General features: G+C 56.8%; 1 protein-coding gene and 1 long non-coding RNA gene across 2 annotated transcripts in view; one reads left to right on the forward strand and one right to left on the reverse strand.

The window, feature by feature from the left end:
• Positions 1 to 3,988: 3,988 nt before the first annotated feature.
• hspbp1 (HSPA (heat shock 70kDa) binding protein, cytoplasmic cochaperone 1) lies at positions 3,989 to 19,164 on the forward strand. The gene is made up of 8 exons (XM_088646533.1): positions 3,989 to 4,297; positions 8,593 to 8,717; positions 10,220 to 10,421; positions 12,170 to 12,394; positions 14,693 to 14,848; positions 16,562 to 16,658; positions 18,144 to 18,255; positions 18,487 to 19,164. Exons 2-8 carry the CDS (start codon positions 8,598 to 8,600, stop codon positions 18,565 to 18,567), a joined length of 993 nt encoding a protein of 330 aa, XP_088502659.1. The 5' UTR covers positions 3,989 to 4,297; positions 8,593 to 8,597; the 3' UTR covers positions 18,568 to 19,164.
• Positions 16,859 to 20,069, reverse strand: part of LOC148654354 (uncharacterized) — a 49,367-nt gene continuing 46,156 nt past the window's right edge. Inside the window, exon 3 of the long non-coding RNA XR_015941386.1 lies at positions 16,859 to 17,834. This is a non-coding gene — a long non-coding RNA (uncharacterized LOC148654354). The remainder of the gene's footprint in view (positions 17,835 to 20,069) is intronic.

Here is a 20,069-nt window from a genome sequence, read left to right on the forward strand (position 1 = left end):
ACACACCTGTACAGACTCTTACTGGAGACACTGTATAGACACACACACCTGTACAGACTCTTACTGGAGACACTGTACAGACACACACCTGTACAGACTCTTACTGGAGACACTGTACAGACACACACACCTGTACAGACTCTTACTGGAGACACTGTACAGACACACACCTGTACAGACTCTTACTGGAGACACTGTATAGACACACACCTGTACAGACTCTTACTGGAGACACTGTATAGACACACACACCTGTACAGACTCTTACTGGAGACACTGTACAGACACACACACCTGTACAGACTCTTACTGGAGACACTGTACAGACACACACCTGTACAGACTCTTACTGGAGACACTGTATAGACGCACACACCTGTACAGACTCTTACTGGAGACACTGTATAGACACACACACCTGTACAGACTCTTACTGGAGACACTGTATAGACACACACCTGTACAGACTCTTACTGGAGACACTGTATAGACACACACACCTGTACAGACTCTTACTGGAGACACTGTACAGACACACACACCTGTACAGACTCTTACTGGAGACACTGTACAGACACACACACCTGTACAGACTCTTACTGGAGACACTGTATAGACACACACACCTGTACAGACTCTTACTGGAGACACTGTATAGACACACACACCTGTACAGACTCTTACTGGAGACACTGTACAGACACACACCTGTACAGACTCTTACTGGAGACACTGTATACACACACACACACCTGTACAGACTCTTAGTGGAGACACTGTACAGACACACACACCTGTACAGACTCTTACTGGAGACACTGTATAGACACACACACCTGTACAGACTCTTACTGGAGACACTGTACAGACACACACCTGTACAGACTCTTACTGGAGACACTGTACAGACACACACCTGTACAGACTCTTACTGGAGACACTGTATAGAGACACACACCTGTACAGACTCTTACTGGAGACACTGTACAGACACACACCTGTACAGACTCTTACTGGAGACACTGTACAGACACACACCTGTACAGACTCTTACTGGAGACACTGTATAGACACACACCTGTACAGACTCTTACTAGAGACACTGTATAGACACACACACCTGTACAGACTCTTACTGGAGACACTGTGTAGACACACACACCTGTACAGACTCTTACTGGAGACACTGTACAGACACACACCTGTACAGACTCTTACTGGAGACACTGTATAGACACACACACCTGTACAGACTCTTACTGGAGACACTGTATAGACACACACACCTGTACAGACTCTTACTGGAGACACTGTATAGACACACACCTGTACAGACTCTTACTGGAGACACTGTACAGACACACACACCTGTACAGACTCTTACTGGAGACACTGTACAGACACACACCTGTACAGACTCTTACTGGAGACACTGTATAGACACACACACCTGTACAGACTCTTACTGGAGACACTGTACAGACACACACCTGTACAGACTCTTACTGGAGACACTGTACAGACACACACACCTGTACAGACTCTTACTGGAGACAATGTATAGACACACACCTGTACAGACTCTTACTGGAGACACTGTACAGCCACACACCTGTACAGACTCTTACTGGAGACACTGTATAGACACACACACCTGTACAGACTCTTACTGGAGACACTGTACAGACACACACCTGTACAGACTCTTACTGGAGACACTGTATAGACACACACACCTGTACAGACTCTTATTGGAGACACTGTACAGACACACACCTGTACAGACTCTTACTGGAGACACTGTACAGACACACACACCTGTACAGACTCTTATTGGAGACACTGTACAGACACACACCTGTACAGACTCTTACTGGAGACACTGTATAGACACACACACCTGTACAGACTCTTACTGGAGACACTGTATAGACACACACCTGTACAGACTCTTACTGGAGACACTGTACAGACACACACACCTGTACAGACTCTTACTGGAGACACTGTATAGACACACACCTGTACAGACTCTTACTGGAGACACTGTACAGCCACACACCTGTACAGACTCTTACTGGAGACACTGTATAGACACACACACCTGTACAGACTCTTACTGGAGACACTGTACAGACACACACCTGTACAGACTCTTACTGGAGACACTGTATAGACACACACACCTGTACAGACTCTTACTGGAGACACTGTACAGACGCACACCTGTACAGACTCTTACTAGAGACACTGTACAGACACACACACCTGTACAGACTCTTACTGGAGACACTGTACAGACACACACCTGTACAGACTCTTACTGGAGACACTGTATAGACACACACACCTGTACAGACTCTTACTAGAGACACTGTACAGACACACACCTGTACAGACTCTTACTGGAGACACTGTACAGACACACACCTGTACAGACTCTTACTGGAGACACTGTACAGACACACACCTGTACAGACTCTTACTGGAGACACTGTATAGACACACACCTGTACAGACTCTTACTGGAGACACTGTACAGACACACACCTGTACAGACTCTTACTGGAGACACTGTATAGACACACACCTGTACAGACTCTTACTGGAGACACTGTATAGACATACACACACCTGTACAGACTCTTACTGGAGACACTGTACAGACACACACCTGTACAGACTCTTACTGGAGACACTGTATAGACACACACCTGTACAGACTCTTACTGGAGACACTGTACAGACACACACCTGTACAGACTCTTACTGGAGACACTGTACAGACACACACACCTGTACAGACTCTTACTGGAGACACTGTACAGACACACACCTGTACAGACTCTTACTGGAGACACTGTATAGACACACACCTGTACAGACTCTTACTGGAGACACTGTACAGACACACACACCTGTACAGACTCTTACTGGAGACACTGTACAGACACACACCTGTACAGACTCTTACTGGAGACACTGTACAGACACACTTTAGCCAGTTTTTATCAATCCTGAGTCTGGGCCCTTAATCACTGTTGCTAATTAGTTTCTATAACCAATTTCATTGTTTTGACTTTTTCCTGCACCCAGACTTTGGTTTCAAATGTACCCAGCTTAAGGGACTGTGTATCATTTACATTTATTACAGACTGGACAGCCCAGAGCTCAGGTCTCAGAGCTGTATCTTACACTCAAACACGGAGTTTCTCCTCAAGTGCAACTGGTCAGATTTCAGCACAGATGCAGCACGTAAACACACACAGATATACCAACTCTGATCTCATAGACCTTCACACACAAAATTACACAGACACAGCATGATCACGCACATACAGACACACTCGGACCTCTCAGACCCTCAGACACAAAATTACACACACAGACACACTCTGAACTCTCTGACTCACACACACAAAATTTCACACACAGACACACTCTGAACTCTCTGACCCATACACAAAATTTCACACACAGACACACTCTGAACTCTCTGACCCACACACAAAATTACACACACAGACACACTCTGAACTCTCAGACCCTCAGACACAAAATTACACACACACACTCTGAACTCTCTGACCCTCAGACACAAAATTACACACAGACACACTCTGAACTCTCTGACCCACACACACAGCATAATCACTCACATGCACACACGTACAGACACGCTCTGAACTCTCAGACCCTCACACACAAAATTACACACACAGACACATGCACATACTCACACATACAGACGCACTCTGATCTCATAGACGCTCACACACACTTACACACAGCTCCAAACCCCAGGAAATAGTAAGATGTTGCACAAACCACGGTGATCTATTTAAGAGCTGTAAAAAAAAATCACGAATCGGCTCCAATCGGACACTTAAAAGTCGGGTTTTCTGCAGCTCCTACTCCGGCCCTTCTAATCGGAGGAAGCGGTATTTGCCGGGGAGGGGATAAATGCGCGGTCGCCTCTATTCGTGCCTTTACGGTAGCGGCGCTTTCCAATATGGCCGCGCCCGTGGAGTCCCCACGCCATGTCGGCGGGCCCGTCCCCTCCAGAAGCTTCTACCGCTCTCCGCCCGTATAAACACGCCGCGAGAGGGGAGGCCTGTGCTGGAAACCCCGTCGTGCCCTGATCTCGGGAATATCCGCCCCCACGGCGTCGGGCCTCGCTGTTGGTAGTGGTGTCGCCAGAGAGGGGTCGTCCGGACGCGAAAACAGCCGGGCGTCGGCTGCACCGAGGAGGGACCTCGTGACGGGACCGGCCTGGACTGCGGTGCCGAGGGTCCAGGTGAGCGAGCCTCTTGTGTTTGTTTTTTAAAATATATAGTGAGAGTCACTAAATCTCTCAGTAACACACACAGCAGGACAGGAGACACAGTGAGAGAGAGGAGATCACGGAGAGTCCCTCAGTGATAAACACACACAACAGGACAGGAGACACAGTGAGAGAGAGGAGATCACGGAGAATCTCTCAGTACTAAAAACACAAGAGGACAGGAGACACAGTGAGAGAGAGGAGATACAGCAGGGAATCCCTCAGTAATAAACACACACAACAGGATAGGAGACACAGTGAGAGAGAGAGGAGATACAGCAAGGAATCCCTCAGTAATAAACACACACAACAGGACAGGAGACACAGTGAGAGAGAGAGGAGATAATAGTGGGAAAGGCACAGCCATGACTCCCCCCGGGGCTGTGCTGCGGTGGGGCAGATCGTCTCCGGTCCCGGTCCCGGACGGTGTGTGTTTTCTGTGGCTGTGGGAACTCTGGAGGGAGGGGAGGGGGTGGGAGCGGGTTCAAGTCTCGGCCGGGGTGAAGCCCGGCCCGGCGGGGCCCCTGACCCACGATCGCGCCGCCCGGCCCGGCCCAGCGGGGCCTCTGACCCACGATCGCGCCGCCGGCCCGGCCCAGCGGGGCCTCTGACCCACGATCGCGCCGCCCGGCCCGGCCCAGCGGGGCCTCTGACCCGCGATCGCGCCGCCCGGCCCGGCCCTGCGGGGCCTCTGACCCGCGATCGCGCCGCCCGGCCCGGCCCGGCGGGGCCTCTGACCCGCGATCGCGCCGCCCGGCCCGGTCCTGCGGGGCCTCTGACCCGCGATCGCGCCGCCCGGCCCGGCCCGGCGGGGCCTCTGACCCGCGATCGCGCCGCCCGGCCCGGTCCTGCGGGGCCTCTGACCCGCGATCGCGCCGCCCGGCCCGGTCCTGCGGGGCCTCTGACCCGCGATCGCGCCGCCCGGCCCGGCCCAGCGGGGCCTCTGACCCGCGATCGCGCCGCCCGGCCCGGCCCGGCGGGGCCTCTGACCCGCGATCGCGCCGCCCGGCCCGGTCCTGCGGGGCCTCTGACCCGCGATCGCGCCGCCCGGCCCGGCCCGGCGGGGCCTCTGACCCGCGATCGCGCCGCCCGGCCCGGCCCGGCGGGGCCTCTGACCCGCGATCGCGCCGCCCGGCCCGGCCCGGCGGGGCCTCTGACCCACGATCGCGCCGCCCGGCCCGGCCCGGCGGGGCCTCTGACCCACGATCGCGCCGCCCGGCCCGGCCCGGCGGGGCCTCTGACCCACGATCGCGCCGCCCGGCCCGGCCCGGCGGGGCCTCTGACCCACGATCGCGCCGCCCGGCCCGGCCCAGCGGGGCCTCTGACCCACGATCGCGCCGCCCGGCCCGGCCCGGCGGGGCCTCTGACCCACGATCGCGCCGCCCGGCCCGGCCCAGCGGGGCCTCTGACCCGCGATCGCGCCGCCCGGCCCGGTCCTGCGGGGCCTCTGACCCACGATCGCGCCGCCCGGCCCGGTCCTGCGGGGCCTCTGACCCGCGATCGCGCCGCCCGGCCCGGTCCTGCGGGGCCTCTGACCCACGATCGCGCCGCCCGGCCCGGTCCTGCGGGGCCTCTGACCCACGATCGCGCCGCCGGCCCGGCCCAGCGGGGCCTCTGACCCACGATCGCGCCGCCCGGCCCAGCGGGGCCTCTGACCCACGATCGCGCCGCCCGGCCCGGCCCAGCGGGGCCTCTGACCCACGATCGCGCCGCCCGGCCCGGCCCGGCGGGGCCTCTGACCCGCGATCGCGCCGCCCGGCCCGGCCCGGCGGGGCCTCTGACCCGCGATCGCGCCGCCCGGCCCGGCCCGGCGGGGCCTCTGACCCGCGATCGCGCCGCCCGGCCCGGCCCGGCGGGGCCTCTGACCCGCGATCGCGCCGCCCGGCCCGGCCCGGCGGGGCCTCTGACCCGCGATCGCGCCGCCCGGCCCGGCCCGGCGGGGCCTCTGACCCGCGATCGCGCCGCCCGGCCCGGCCCGGCGGGGCCTCTGACCCGCGATCGCGCCGCCCGGCCCGGCCCGGCGGGGCCTCTGACCCACGATCGCGCCGCCCGGCCCGGCCCGGCGGGGCCTCTGACCCGCGATCGCGCCGCCCGGCCCGGCCCGGCGGGGCCTCTGACCCGCGGTCGCGCCGTCCGGTCGAGAGCGGAGCCGCATTTCGAGCAGAACGGGGGGGGGCTGAGATCGGGGGACCCTTGGCTCAGGGAGGACCTCCCCTCCTCTTCGTTCGGTTCTGCGCCCCTGCTAGCGTGCCGGGGTACCCCGATACCACTGCCTCTTCTGCAGCTTGATGCAGTGTCGGGACGGGTGGGAGGAGTCTCAGTACCGACCGAATGAAATCGGCCGAACCGATCTTAATATCACCCTGCAGCTCCCAGCTCCATCCCTCTGCTCTCCTCTCCTCTCCCCAGAGGCAGAGAGCACAGTCACCAGGAGGAGAGAGCAGGGGAGGCAGACAGCGCTCATTCCAGTCTCAATCCATAACACTCCCATCAGGGAGACAGTATGGGGAACCAACTTCACATAAACGCATCTATCCCATATCAGCAGTCACATCACCCTACAACTCACAACTGGTAATCCACTGGAGCCCAGCAGGTGGGAGCCTGGCCAGTACCTGGAGGGGAGACTCCTGGGAAAGCTGAGGCTGCTGCTGGGAGAGGTGTGAGTGGGGCCAGCAGGGGGCGCTCTCACCCTGCGGTCTGTGTGGGTCCTCATGCCCCAGTATAGTGACGGGGACACTAGACTGTAAACAGGCGCCGTCCTTCAGATGAGACGTCAAACCGAGGTTCTGACTCTCTGTGGTCATTAACAATCCCGGGGTGTCTCTCGACAAGAGTAGGGGTGTCACCCCAAATTTCTCCCTGGCCTTTACGACAGGGACAGAGTCAGAGAGACAGAGTCACAGTCAGAGAGACACAGAGAGAGTCAAAGACAGGTGGAGACAGAGTAAGAAACACAGACAGCGAGAGTAAGATTCTTCCTTCAGACGAGACGTCAAACCGAGGTCCTGACTCTCTGTGGTCATTAACAATCCCGGGGTGTCTCTCGACAAGAGTAGGGGTGTTACCCCAGTGTCCTGGCCAAACTCCCCCCCTGGCCTTTACCCCTCATGGCCTCCTAATAACCCCCCTCTCTGAACTGGCTCCATCCCTCTGCTCTCCTCCCCACTGAGAGCTGGTGTGTGTGAGAGGACTGGAGCATCATCCAGGTGGGGCCGCACACTGGTGGTGGTGGTGGGATTCCCCCTGACCTGGGAAGAGCTCGGAGTGGAGGGTCCAGACAGGCGCTGTGGAGGTGTGAGGGATTACTATGATTAATGACTCTTTCTGCCTCTGAAAAAATCTCAAACTTCTGATGCCTCCGAGGTGATGTGCGTCTCTGTGCCTTGTGGCTCCCTGTTCTTGATGTTTCACAAGTTGGTCTTATCGCGTTCCATGATCTCTCCAATTCAAATCGACATTCAAATCACCTGGGAATGACTGTCGTTCTACTGCCAAAACAAATACCAGCACGCTCTCTCAGTGCAGTGTTAATGTACTGGAGTGTCCAGTCAGTGTGTCTGTATGAACCCCTCTCTCTCTCAGTGCAGTGTTAATGTACTGGAGTGTCCAGTCAGTGTGTCTGTATTAACCCCTCTCTCTCTCAGTGCAGTGTTCATGTACTGGAGTGTCCAGTCAGTGTGTCTGTATGAACCCCTCTCTCTCTCAGTGCAGTGTTAATGTACTGGAGTGTCCAGTCAGTGTGTCTGTATTAACCCCTCTCTCTCTCAGTGCAGTGTTCATGTACTGGAGTGTCCAGTCAGTGTGTCTGTATTAACCCCTCTCTCTCAGTGCAGTGTTGATGTACTGGAGTGTCCAGTCAGTGTGTGTGTATTAACCCCTCTCTCTCTCAGTGCAGTGTTGATGTACTGGAGTGTCCAGTCAGTGTGTCTGTATTAACCCCTCTCTCTCAGTGCAGTGTTGATGTACTGGAGTGTCCAGTCAGTGTGTCTGTATGAACCCCTCTCTCTCTCAGTGCAGTGTTAATGTACTGGAGTGTCCAGTCAGTGTGTCTGTATGAACCCCTCTCTCTCTCAGTGCAGTGTTAATGTACTGGAGTGTCCAGTCAGTGTGTCTGTATTAACCCCTCTCTCTCAGTGCAGTGTTAATGTACTGGAGTGTCCAGTCAGTGTGTCTGTATTAACCCCTCTCTCTCAGTGCAGTGTTAATGTACTGGAGTGTCCTGTGTGTCTGTATTAACCCCTCTCTCTCTCTCTCTCTCTCATTAGGCAGTATGGCCGAGGGCAGAGGCAACAGGCCCAACCCACAGAACCTTCAAGGCCTCCTGCGGTTGGCTGTGGAGGCTGGCTCCGCCTCCGATGAGCCCGCCCCCACGGAGCCCATGTCCGAGGAGGTAACTGCCCCAGGGGCGCCGAGCTCGAGTCCGCCCGCCCGCCCGCGCCGGTCAGTCTGTGACCGCGGCGCCCTCGAGGCCCGGAGCTGCGGACGAGCGTCGGAGTTTTCCTCTGCAGTGTGTCTGCGTGACTCTTCCCCGTGGGCATGGAGACAGACAGGCCTGATTATGTCCATGTAATAAATATAATAGGGATATATAATAAGAAATACATAGATATTATATATATGTATGATAATAAATTACATAGGAATAAGTATATATATTAACAGGCTCGATTATATTGATCCCTCATATAATATATATAATAGGAATATATCATTGTTATATAATAAATGCAGAAATATATCAGACCATATTATATATAACCGTATTCAAGAAAGTATAATATGGGTATATAATAATTATTTACTAATAAGTATATGCTTTATATATAGTAGGCCCTATTATATTTAAATCCAAAGTATATTTACATCTAGAACATGTATTATATATTAGTTATGTCGTTTGTTATGTATGTTATTTCTTCTATATATCCCTATAATGTTTCTCTCTAGTATATGATTATTATTCCTGTTATTATTATTTATATCCCTCCAAAATGCAGAAGTGTCTGGGGTGTGTTACTGTGATGAGTCTGGATCTGGGCGTCTCGGTTTGTGCCAGTCCAGCCCCTGCAGCTCCCAGCTGACACACCCCACTGGAGCCCAGCAGGTGGGAGCCTGGCCAGTACCTGGAGGGGAGACTCCTGGGAAAGCTGAGGCTGCTGCTGGGAGAGGTGTGAGTGGGGCCAGCAGGGGGCGCTCACCCTGCGGTCTGTGTGGGTCCTCATGCCCCAGTATAGTGACGGGGACACTAGACTGTAAACAGGCGCCATCCTTCAGATGAGACGTCAAACCGAGGTCCTGACTCTCTGTGGTCATTAACAATCCCGGGGTGTCTCTCGACAAGAGTAGGGGTGTTACCCCAGTGTCCTGGCCAAACTCCCCCCCCTGGCCTTTACCCCTCATGGCCTCCTAATACCCCCCCTCTCTGAACTGGCTCCATCCCTCTGCTCTCCTCCCCACTGAGAGCTGGTGTGTGGGAGAGGACTGGAGCATCATCCAGGTGGGGCTGCACACTGGTGGGGGTAGTGGGATTCCCCCTGACCTGGGAAGAGCTCTGGGTGGAGGGTCCAGACAGGGGCTGTGGAGGTGTGAGGGATTATTGACATCCTCATGTACGTCACTTAGCAGAGCTGTCTGACTGAATGAGATCGGGGAGAAAGTGACGGTTCATCTTGCTGTCGGCTTCGCAAGAGTTCAACTCCTTGTCCGGGCCACCCTGGACATTGGGGGTAACGGCTGACACATGTGCCGTCAGCTCTGCCTCGGTGTCGGGGTGATCTTAGCGGGGCTCGACGGGCTCTGATCTGCGTAGGCGGGGCCTGGTGGGATACGTGCCCCCCCCCCAGCCCGCACGCCCTCCTGAACTCCGGCTCTGCGCCCCTGTCTGTGTCCCAGAGGAAGGCCTGGCTGCGGGAGGCGCTGGCGGAGGCCTGCAGGGGGCAGCTGGACGAGGTGGAGCAGATGAGGCGGTGCCTGGACGTCCTGCGCAGGCCCGAGCGCGGCGAGGAGGAGGAGGAGGAGGAGGAGGAGGGGGGCGCCGCGGAGTCGGCCCTGGACCTGCTGTCCGAGCTGTGCGAGAATCTGGACAACGCCCGGGGTGAGACCCCTCTCCCCCTCTCCCTCTTTCTTTATCCCTCTTCCCCCTCTCCCCCTCTCCCTCTTTCTTTATCCCTCTTCCCCCTCTCCCCCTCTCCCTCTTTCTTTATCCCTCTTCCCCCTCTCCCTCCCTCCCTCTCTCTCTCTCGAGCTGTGACACGGTGCGTCGTTCCCCTCTCTCCCTATCTCTCTCTCTCTCTTTCCCCCTGTCTCTCTCTCTCTCTTTCCCCCTGTCAATTCAATTCAATTCAATTCCAGGTGCTTTATTAGCATGACCGATGGGTACAATCAGTGTTGCCAAAGCAAATAAAAATAATAAAATTAACATGGAACAAAAAAAAAAATAGAAGTAAAATAAAACCTACAGACATGTTACAGACATTTACAACAAAGACATATTATAAAATATTGACATATACTGTAGGCGGCTGGAGCATTATTGGGAGACGGACTCACTGTTCCTCAGGCTGGGACAGGAGATCACACACTGTATTATTATTACTGAGAGACAGGCTCACTGTCTGTTCCTCAGGCTGGGACAGGAGGTCACACACTGTATTATTATTATTGAGAGACAGGCTCACTGTCTGTTCCTCAGGCTGGGACAGGAGATCACACACTGTATTATTATTATTGAGAGACAGGCTCACTGTCTGTTCCTCAGGCTGGGACAGGAGATCACACACTGTATTATTATTATTGAGAGACAGACTCACTGTCTGTTCCTCAGGCTGGGACAGGAGATCACACACTGTATTATTATTATTATTGAGACAGGCTCACTGTCTGTTCCTCAGGCTGGGACAGGAGATCACACATTGTATTATTATTATTGAGAGACAGGCTCACTGTCTGTTCCTCAGGCTGGGACAGGAGATCACACACTGTATTATTATTATTGAGAGACAGGCTCACTGTTCCTCAGGCTGGGACAGGAGATCACACATTGTATTATTATTATTGAGAGACAGGCTCACTGTCTGTTCCTCAGGCTGGGACAGGAGATCACACACTGTATTATTATTATTATTGAGACAGGCTCACTGTCTGTTCCTCAGGCTGGGACAGGAGATCACACATTGTATTATTATTATTGAGAGACAGGCTCACTGTCTGTTCCTCAGGCTGGGACAGGAGATCACACACTGTATTATTATTATTGAGAGACAGGCTCACTGTCTGTTCCTCAGCCTGTGACAGGAGATCACACACTGTATTATTATTATTATTGAGAGACAGGCTTACTGTCTGTTCCTCAGGCTGGGACAGGAGATCACACACTGTATTATTATTATTGAGAGACAGGCTCACTGTCTGTTCCTCAGGCTGGGACAGGAGATCACACACTGTATTATTATTACTGAGAGACAGGCTCACTGTCTGTTCCTCAGCCTGTGACAGGAGATCACACACTGTATTATTATTATTATTGAGAGACAGGCTTACTGTCTGTTCCTCAGGCTGGGACAGGAGATCACACACTGTATTATTATTATTGAGAGACAGGCTCGCTGTCTGTTCCTCAGGCTGGGACAGGAGATCACACACTGTATTATTATTATTGAGACAGACTCACTGTCTGTTCCTCAGGCTGGGACAGGAGATCACACACTGTATTATTATTATTGAGAGACAGGCTCACTGTCTGTTCCTCAGGCTGGGACAGGAGATCACATACTGGGCTGCCAGATCAACTGTGTCCCTATCTCTCTCTCTCCCCCTCCTCACACCCCTCCCTCTCCCCCGCAGACCTGATGACCCTGGGAGGCCTGCAGCTCTGCGTGGCCCAGCGCCTGCGCGACGCGGCCCCCGGTGTGCGCTGGCGGGCCGCCCAGCTGCTGGCCGTCTGCTGCCAGAACCACCCGGAGGTGCAGTTCCACGCCCTGTCCCTGGGGGCGCTGTCCCCGCTGCTGGCGCTGGTGGACGCCGACCCCTGCCCCACGGTCAGGGTGAAGGCGCTGTACGCGGTTTCCTGTGAGTCTCACGGCGCTGTGCTGGGGGGGCGGTCCTTGGGAGGGGGGCTGTGCTTTGGAGGGGGGGCTGTACTGTGCTGTGGGGGGGGACTGTGCTGGAGGGGGGGCTGTGCTGGGCTGTGGAGGGGCTGTGCTGGAGGGGGGCTGTGCTGTGGAGGGGCTGTGCTGGAGGGGGGCTGTGCTGTGGAGAGACTGTGCTGTGGAGGGGCTGTGCTGGAGGGGGGCTGTGCTGTGGAGAGACTGTGCTGTGGAGGGGCTGGGCTGGGGGGAGGGGCTGTGCTGGAGGGGGGCTGGGCTGGGGGGAGGGACTGTGCTGGAGGGGGGCTGGGCTGGGGGGAGGGACTGTGCTGGAGTGGGGCTGGGCTGTGGAGGGGCTGGGCTGTGGAGGGGCTGTGCTGGAGGGGGGCTGGGCTGTGGAGGGGCTGTGCTGGAGGGGGGCTGTGCTGGGCTGTGGAGGGACTGTGCTGGAGGGGGGCTGTGCTGTGGAGGGGCTGTGCTGGAGGGGGGCTGTGCTGTGGAGGGGAGGGGCTGGGCTGTGGAGGGACTGTGCTGGAGGGGGGCTGTGCTGGAGGGGGGCTGTGCTGTGGAGGGGAGGGGCTGGGCTGTGGAGGGACTGTGCTGGAGGGGGGCTGTGCTGTGGAGGGGAGGGGCTGGGCTGTGGAGGGGCTGTGCTGTGGAGGGGCTGTGCTGGAGGGGGGCTGTGCTGGGGGGAGGGACTGTGCTGGAGGGGGGCTGGGCTGTGGAGGGACTGTGCTGGAGGGGGGCTGGGCTGTGGAGGGGCTGTGCTGAAGGGGGGCTGGGCTGTGGAGGGACTGTGCTGGAGGGGGGCTGTGCTGTGGAGGGGCTGTGCTGGAGGGGGGCTGGGCTGTGGAGGGGAGGGGCTGGGCTGTGGAGGGACTGTGCTGGAGGGGGGCTGGGCTGGAGAGGGGCTGTGCTGTGGAGGGGAGGGGCTGGGCTGGAGGGGGGCTGTGCTGTGGAGGGGCTGTGCTGGAGGGGGGCTGTGCTGTGGAGGGACTGTGCTGGAGGGGGGCTGTGCTGTGGAGGGGAGGGGCTGTGCTGTGGAGGGGGGCTGTGCTGGAGGGGGGCTGGGCTGTGGAGGGGAGGGGCTGGGCTGTGGAGGGACTGTGCTGGAGGGGGGCTGGGCTGGAGAGGGGCTGTGCTGTGGAGGGGAGGGGCTGGGCTGGAGGGGGGCTGTGCTGTGGAGGGACTGTGCTGGAGGGGGGCTGTGCTGTGGAGGGGCTGTGCTGGAGGGGGGCTGTGCTGTGGAGGGGCTGTGCTGGAGGGGGGCTGGGCTGGAGGGGGGCTGTGCTGTGGAGGGACTGTGCTGTGGAGGGGCTGGGCTGTGGAGGGACTGTGCTGGAGGGGGGCTGTGCTGTGGAGGGGCTGTGCTGGAGGGGGGCTGTGCTGTGGAGGGGAGGGGCTGGGCTGTGGAGGGGCTGTGCTGGAGGGGGGCTGTGCTGTGGAGGGGAGGGGCTGGGCTGTGGAGGGACTGTGCTGGAGGGGGGCTGTGCTGTGGAGGGGAGGGGCTGGGCTGTGGAGGGGCTGTGCTGGAGGGGGGCTGGGCTGGGGGGAGGGACTGTGCTGGAGGGGGGCTGTGCTGTGGAGGGGCTGTGCTGGAGGGGGGCTGGGCTGTGGAGGGGAGGGGCTGGGCTGTGGAGGGACTGTGCTGGAGGGGGGCTGGGCTGGAGAGGGGCTGTGCTGTGGAGGGGAGGGGCTGGGCTGGAGGGGGGCTGTGCTGTGGAGGGACTGTGCTGGAGGGGGGCTGTGCTGTGGAGGGACTGTGCTGGAGGGGGGCTGTGCTGTGGAGGGGAGGGGCTGTGCTGTGGAGGGGGGCTGTGCTGGAGGGGGGCTGGGCTGTGGAGGGGAGGGGCTGGGCTGTGGAGGGACTGTGCTGGAGGGGGGCTGGGCTGGAGAGGGGCTGTGCTGTGGAGGGGAGGGGCTGGGCTGGAGGGGGGCTGTGCTGTGGAGGGACTGTGCTGGAGGGGGGCTGTGCTGTGGAGGGGAGGGGCTGGGCTGGAGGGGGGCTGTGCTGTGGAGGGACTGTGCTGTGGAGGGGGGCTGGGCTGGAGGGGGGCTGGGCTGGGGGGAGGGACAGTGCTGGAGGGGGGCTGGGCTGGGGGGAGGGACAGTGCTGGAGGGGGGCTGGGCTGTGGAGGGGAGGGGCTGTGCTGTGGAGGGGAGCTCTGCTGAAGGGGGGCTGTGCTGTGGAGGGGAGCTCTACTGGAGGGGGACTGTTCTGTGGGGGATTGTGCTGAGGAGCTGTGCTGTGCTGGGTTTGAGACGCCCGTCTGTCCCTCAGGTCTGGTGCGCGAGCAGGAAGCGGCGCTGCGGGAGTTCCTGTCACATGACGGCTTCTCCGTGCTGATGCGGGGGATGCAGTCGGACCACGAGAAGCTGCGAGTCAAGTCGGCCTTCCTGCTGCAGAGCCTGCTGGCCTCCCACGCCGAGCACAGAGGTACAGGGACGGGCAGAGGGGTACAGGGACGGGCAGGGACGGGCAGAGGGGTACAGGGCGAAACAGGGTGGGCAGATGTGACGATGGCTGACGTCAGTGTGGACTGACGGGCTGTTTTTGATTCCGGGTCGCAGGGCCACTGAAGTCCCAGCAAGCAATGGGAGCAAGGCAGGGTACACCCTGGACAGGACACCAGTCCATCACAGGACACACACACTCACACACCCTGGACAGGACACCAGTCCATCACAGGAGACACACACTCACACACCCTGGACAGGACACCAGTCCATCACAGGACACACACACTCACACACCCTGGACAGGACACCAGTCCATCACAGGAGACACACACTCACACACCCTGGACAGGACACCAGTCCATCACAGGACACACACACTCACACACCCTGGACAGGACACCAGTCCATCACAGGAGACACACACTCACACACCCTGGACAGGACACCAGTCCATCACAGGAGACACACACTCACACACCCTGGACAGGACACCAGTCCATCACAGGGCACACACACTCACACACCCTGGACAGGACACCAGTCCATCACAGGAGACACACACTCACACACCCTGGACAGGACACCAGTCCATCACAGGAGACACACACTCACACACCCTGGACAGGACACCAGTCCATCACAGGAGACACACACTCACACACCCTGGACAGGACACCAGTCCATCACAGGAGACACACACTCACACACCCTGGACAGGACACCAGTCCATCACTGGACACACACACACACTCACACCAGGGCCAGTCCAACACAGGACACACACACACACACTCACACCAGGGCCAGTCCAACACAGGACACACACACACACACACTCACACCAGGGCCAGTCCAACACAGGACAGACACACTCACACACTCACACCAGGGCCAGTCCAACACAGGACAGACACACTCACACACTCACACCAGGGCCAGTCCAACACAGGACAGACACACTCACACACTCACACCAGGGCCAGTCCAACACAGGACAGACACACTCACACACTCACACCAGGGCCAGTCCAACACAGGACAGACACACTCACACACTCACACCAGGGCCAGTCCAACACAGGACAGACACACTCACACACTCACACCAGGGCCAGTCCAACACAGGACAGACACACTCACACACTCACACCAGGGCCAGTCCAACACAGGACACACTTACTCATATCTAGAGCCAGTTTTCCCAGAAGCCAATTAACCCACCAGCATGTCACCCACACAAATGCAAGACGAACATGCAAACTCCCCACAGACAGCGTTTTTGGGCTTTCTCAAGCTCTTACGATCCCAGATGCACTTTCTGTAGAAACTGGATTTAATCCATCCTACCCTGTTTTTGTAGATAGCTAGGTAAGACTTTATTGATCCCGAAGGGGAATGGAGGTGTGACCGCAGCCCAGCCCAAGCCAAGATAAGTACAGCAATACGAAATAAAATCAATAGAGCTGGGTGTGTGCAAAATATGCTCATAGTCACTGTAAAACAATCCAGTATGTGCAAAAGTGCGCACAGGTAGATACAGATTGAGTGTCCAACGAGTAGATCAGTGCACCATGCTGTCCACAGACGAGCAGATGAAGGTCTATCGGTCTTCATCTCGGGCTGTCCGGTTCTGAAACGGGTTTTTCTTCGCTGTGGCGCAGTAACGCGAAGTCTGCGTTTTCCGTTCCAGATACCCTGGTCTCCATGGGGATGGTGCAGCAGCTGGTGTCTCTCCTCCGGTGTCCCCCCAGCCCCTTTCACGAGCACGTGCTGGGCGCCCTCTGCTGGTGAGACAGGCTGCTGCGTCCCCCAGCGAAGCCTGGCGGCCGATCTCATTCCTGTTATAATAATAATAATTGCTTACACTTATATAGCGCTTTTCTGGACACTCCACTCAAAGCGCTTTACAGGTAATGGGGACTCCCCTCCACCCCCACCAGTGTGCAGCCCCACCTGGATGATGCTCCAGTCCTCTCACACACATCAGCTCTCAGTGGGGAGGAGAGCAGAGTGATGAGGCCAGTTCACAGAGGGGGATTATTAGGAGGCCATGATTGGTAAGGGCCAATGGGAAATTTGGCCAGGACGCCGGGGTTACACCCCTACTCTTTTCAAGGAACACCCTGGGATTGTTAATGACCACAGAGAGTCAGGACCTGGGTTTGACGTCTCATCTGAAGGACGGCGCCTGTTTACAGTCTAGTGTCCCCGTCACTATACTGGGGCATTAGGACCCACACAGACCGCAGGGTGAGTGCCCCCTGCTGGCCCCACTAACACCTCTTCCAGCAGCAACCTTAGTTTTCCCAGGAGGTCTCCCATCCAGGTACTGACCAGGCTCACACCTGCTGAGCTTCAGTGGGCTGCCAGTTGTGAGTTACAGGGTGACATGGCTGCTGGCTCCCACTGGCCCCACTGGCCCCACTGTTGCGTTAATGTGGGGAACGGCGGCGCTGTTTCTGTATTTCGGGGGTCGGAAAGAATCGGCATCGATGATGAGCGCATTTCAGACCACAATGGCGGTAAAGTGTTATGGTGAGCGTTCTGGCGCACAATGGCTGCCGTCGCATCCTCCAGGGGGGGCTGCACCCTGGTGGTGGTGGTGGAGGGGGGTGCCCATTACCTGTAAAGCGCTTTGAGTGGAGTGTCCAGTTATTAATTACACAGTGACTGTTAAAACAGTTTCCACCACAGAAATAGAGGAAATACCCAGGTCTATGGGGTGCCGTGTTCTGCGCTTCAGAACGAGGCAACAAAACGTCCGAGATGAACGACTCAAGAGAAGGTGTCCATGGGAATCGCAGCCAAGGGACCACAGAAGTGCCCGAGGTGGCGGTGTGTGGCGTCATGAAGGAATTAGTGCGTGCACATCTGTAGGGGAACAGGGGAGGTGTGCTCTGTCCAATAGTCATCCGATAGTCACTGCCTCACAGCCTGACGCCCTCTGGAATGAGGCTCAACTTCTGTAAAAAAAAAAAAAAAAAAAAGCTCCCATTGGCCACAGAGCAGCAGATGAGCCCTTTTTCCACAGGCGTCTCGACGACGTGCCACAGACATTATTTTTTTTTGCTTTTTAAAAGGCGAAACGGTTTGTCGTTTCCGGTAGCAACACGTGCCCCGAGTCGGACGAAGAAGCTCAAGCATGACATCATCTGGAAATGGGCCCGCGCTCTGTCTTTTGTGTCGTGGTTTGAGTGAGGGAATTGCAAGCCTGGTAAAGGGGTGGCATTGCAGTGTGCGTCTGCTGAGTCCCTCTCCCCTCTCTCTTTCAGTCTGGTGTGTGATTTTCCGCGCGGAGTGACCGAGTGTCGGGACCCCGCCCTGGGCCTGGAGGAGCTGCTCAAGGAGCGGACAGGAGAGCTGAAAGGCAGAGAGGAGTGTCAGGTACGTCTGTCTGTATGAACCCCCCTCTCTCTCTCAGTGTAGTGTTAATGTACTGGAGTGTCCAGTCAGTGTGTCTGTATGAACCCCTCTCTCTCTCTCAGTGCAGTGTTAATGTACTGGAGTGTCCAGTCAGTGTGTGTGTATTAACCCCTCTCTCTCAGTGTAGTGTTAATGTACTGGAGTGTCCAGTCAGTGTGTCTGTATTAACCCCCCTCTAAATCTCTCTTGCAGGAGGAGCTGGAGTTCTGTGAGCGATTGCTTGTGTCTTGTTTCCGCTCCCTGCCCCCTGAAGACAATGGAATGGACCGCTGAGTCACCTCCGATGGGCCAGATTACGTCCCCCTGCCCATCCTACTCCTGACCAGGGACGCGTTTCCTTAAAATTGTGACTGGGGTGAAATTTTGCTCTTGTACTGTCTGCCGAGTCTGTAAGTTGCGTCTCTGTCTGCACCTCTAATGGAGAGACCAGTGTCGACTGTCTGTCCTTCAGCTGGACAGGGTGGTTCACGTCTCATCCAGGACTGGGCAGAACAGGGACACAGGTTTATGCAGAGAAAGGTCCGCCAGGTGCCCAAATAACACTTCAAACACACTTGTTTGGGTTGTTAATCTGCTTTATTATAATCTCCTGCGTGAAGATCTGCCTCTCGCACTGCACTCTGCCCGTCTGGAGTGTCCTGGGCGCGTCCCCCATCTGTGGGCCGTTCCAGATGTCGGTGCTGCTCCATCAGTCTTTTGGCCCGCACCTGCAGAAAAGTGTGTTGCTGTTTTTTTTTAGAAAAACCCTCTTTGCTCGCCAGTTCTCCCAACAGCTGATGCTTCAGTGTTGATACCCCCACCCCCCCCCAGTCCTGAAACGCTATGTGCTCTTTTCTTCCGCGTGTAATAAACATTGTTTCCTCAGCTGGACCGATGTCATCGCTGGTGTCTTTTTTTTTTAAGCACTGATTAACAAGTTGGTCCAGGGGGTTAGGAGCTCAGATTCTGTTAGAGCTTCGTTAGGGTGTGGTGACCGACTCCGCCCGAGCCCCTCCTGCGGGCGTCTGTCTGCAGCGCCAGTGAGCCGCTGTGCTCCTCCGCGGGTGACAGGCGCTGTGGGTGGGGCAGGACGCCGCGAGGCAGTAGCGCTCTGTCCCCCAGCACAGAGGAAGCCCGCGCTCTCGTTATCCAAGTGGTTTTGTTTTTGTTTGTTTTGTAGTCGCTGTTCATTACGGGGGTCTCCAGGAAGAGGAAACCGATTCCTTAGCGCGGCGGTTCTCGACCTTTTTTTGGCGGCTCGGCCAGGTCCTCCCGGTAACCCCCCCAAGATGAGTGTAGGCACAGACCGCTAAGAAAGAGGTGTTTTTTTGCCTGCCTGTATGCGCCGTCTTATGGCGGAATCCAAAAACGAATCGCTACCCTTTGAAGTTTTAAATTTAAAAAAAAAAGTACGAAGGCTCCAAATTAAAAACGCATCGACTTACTCGGTGAATCTTCCACTGGCCCTGATGCAAAGCGCTCTGCTGTCAGACACTGGCTGGGATTCACTTTTCGGATACTCTCAGGATGTTGCTCCCCTTTCAGTGGACGGGCAGCACTCTCTCTCCCTATTCAAATTCTCGTTTGTTTTTGACCTGCTGGCGGCACACTTTCCTCTGTCTCCCTCTGGCCCCTGCTTTCACTGGGGAGCCCTGAGCCCTGCTGGGGGAGGCCGCTGGGCTGGATTGCGCAATAGGAGTACCGCGCTCCTCCTCGTCGCCTTTCCTGCTCCCAGCTCCTGCAGGACGTTCTGTTCCTTCAGCCCGTCCCAGTCTGACGTCGCCTGGAGCACTGGG

This window comes from Lepisosteus platostomus, chromosome 9 (assembly GCF_059453375.1).
Source record: "Lepisosteus platostomus isolate fLepPlt1 chromosome 9, fLepPlt1.hap1, whole genome shotgun sequence".
NCBI classification, from domain to species: domain Eukaryota; kingdom Metazoa; phylum Chordata; class Actinopteri; order Semionotiformes; family Lepisosteidae; genus Lepisosteus; species Lepisosteus platostomus.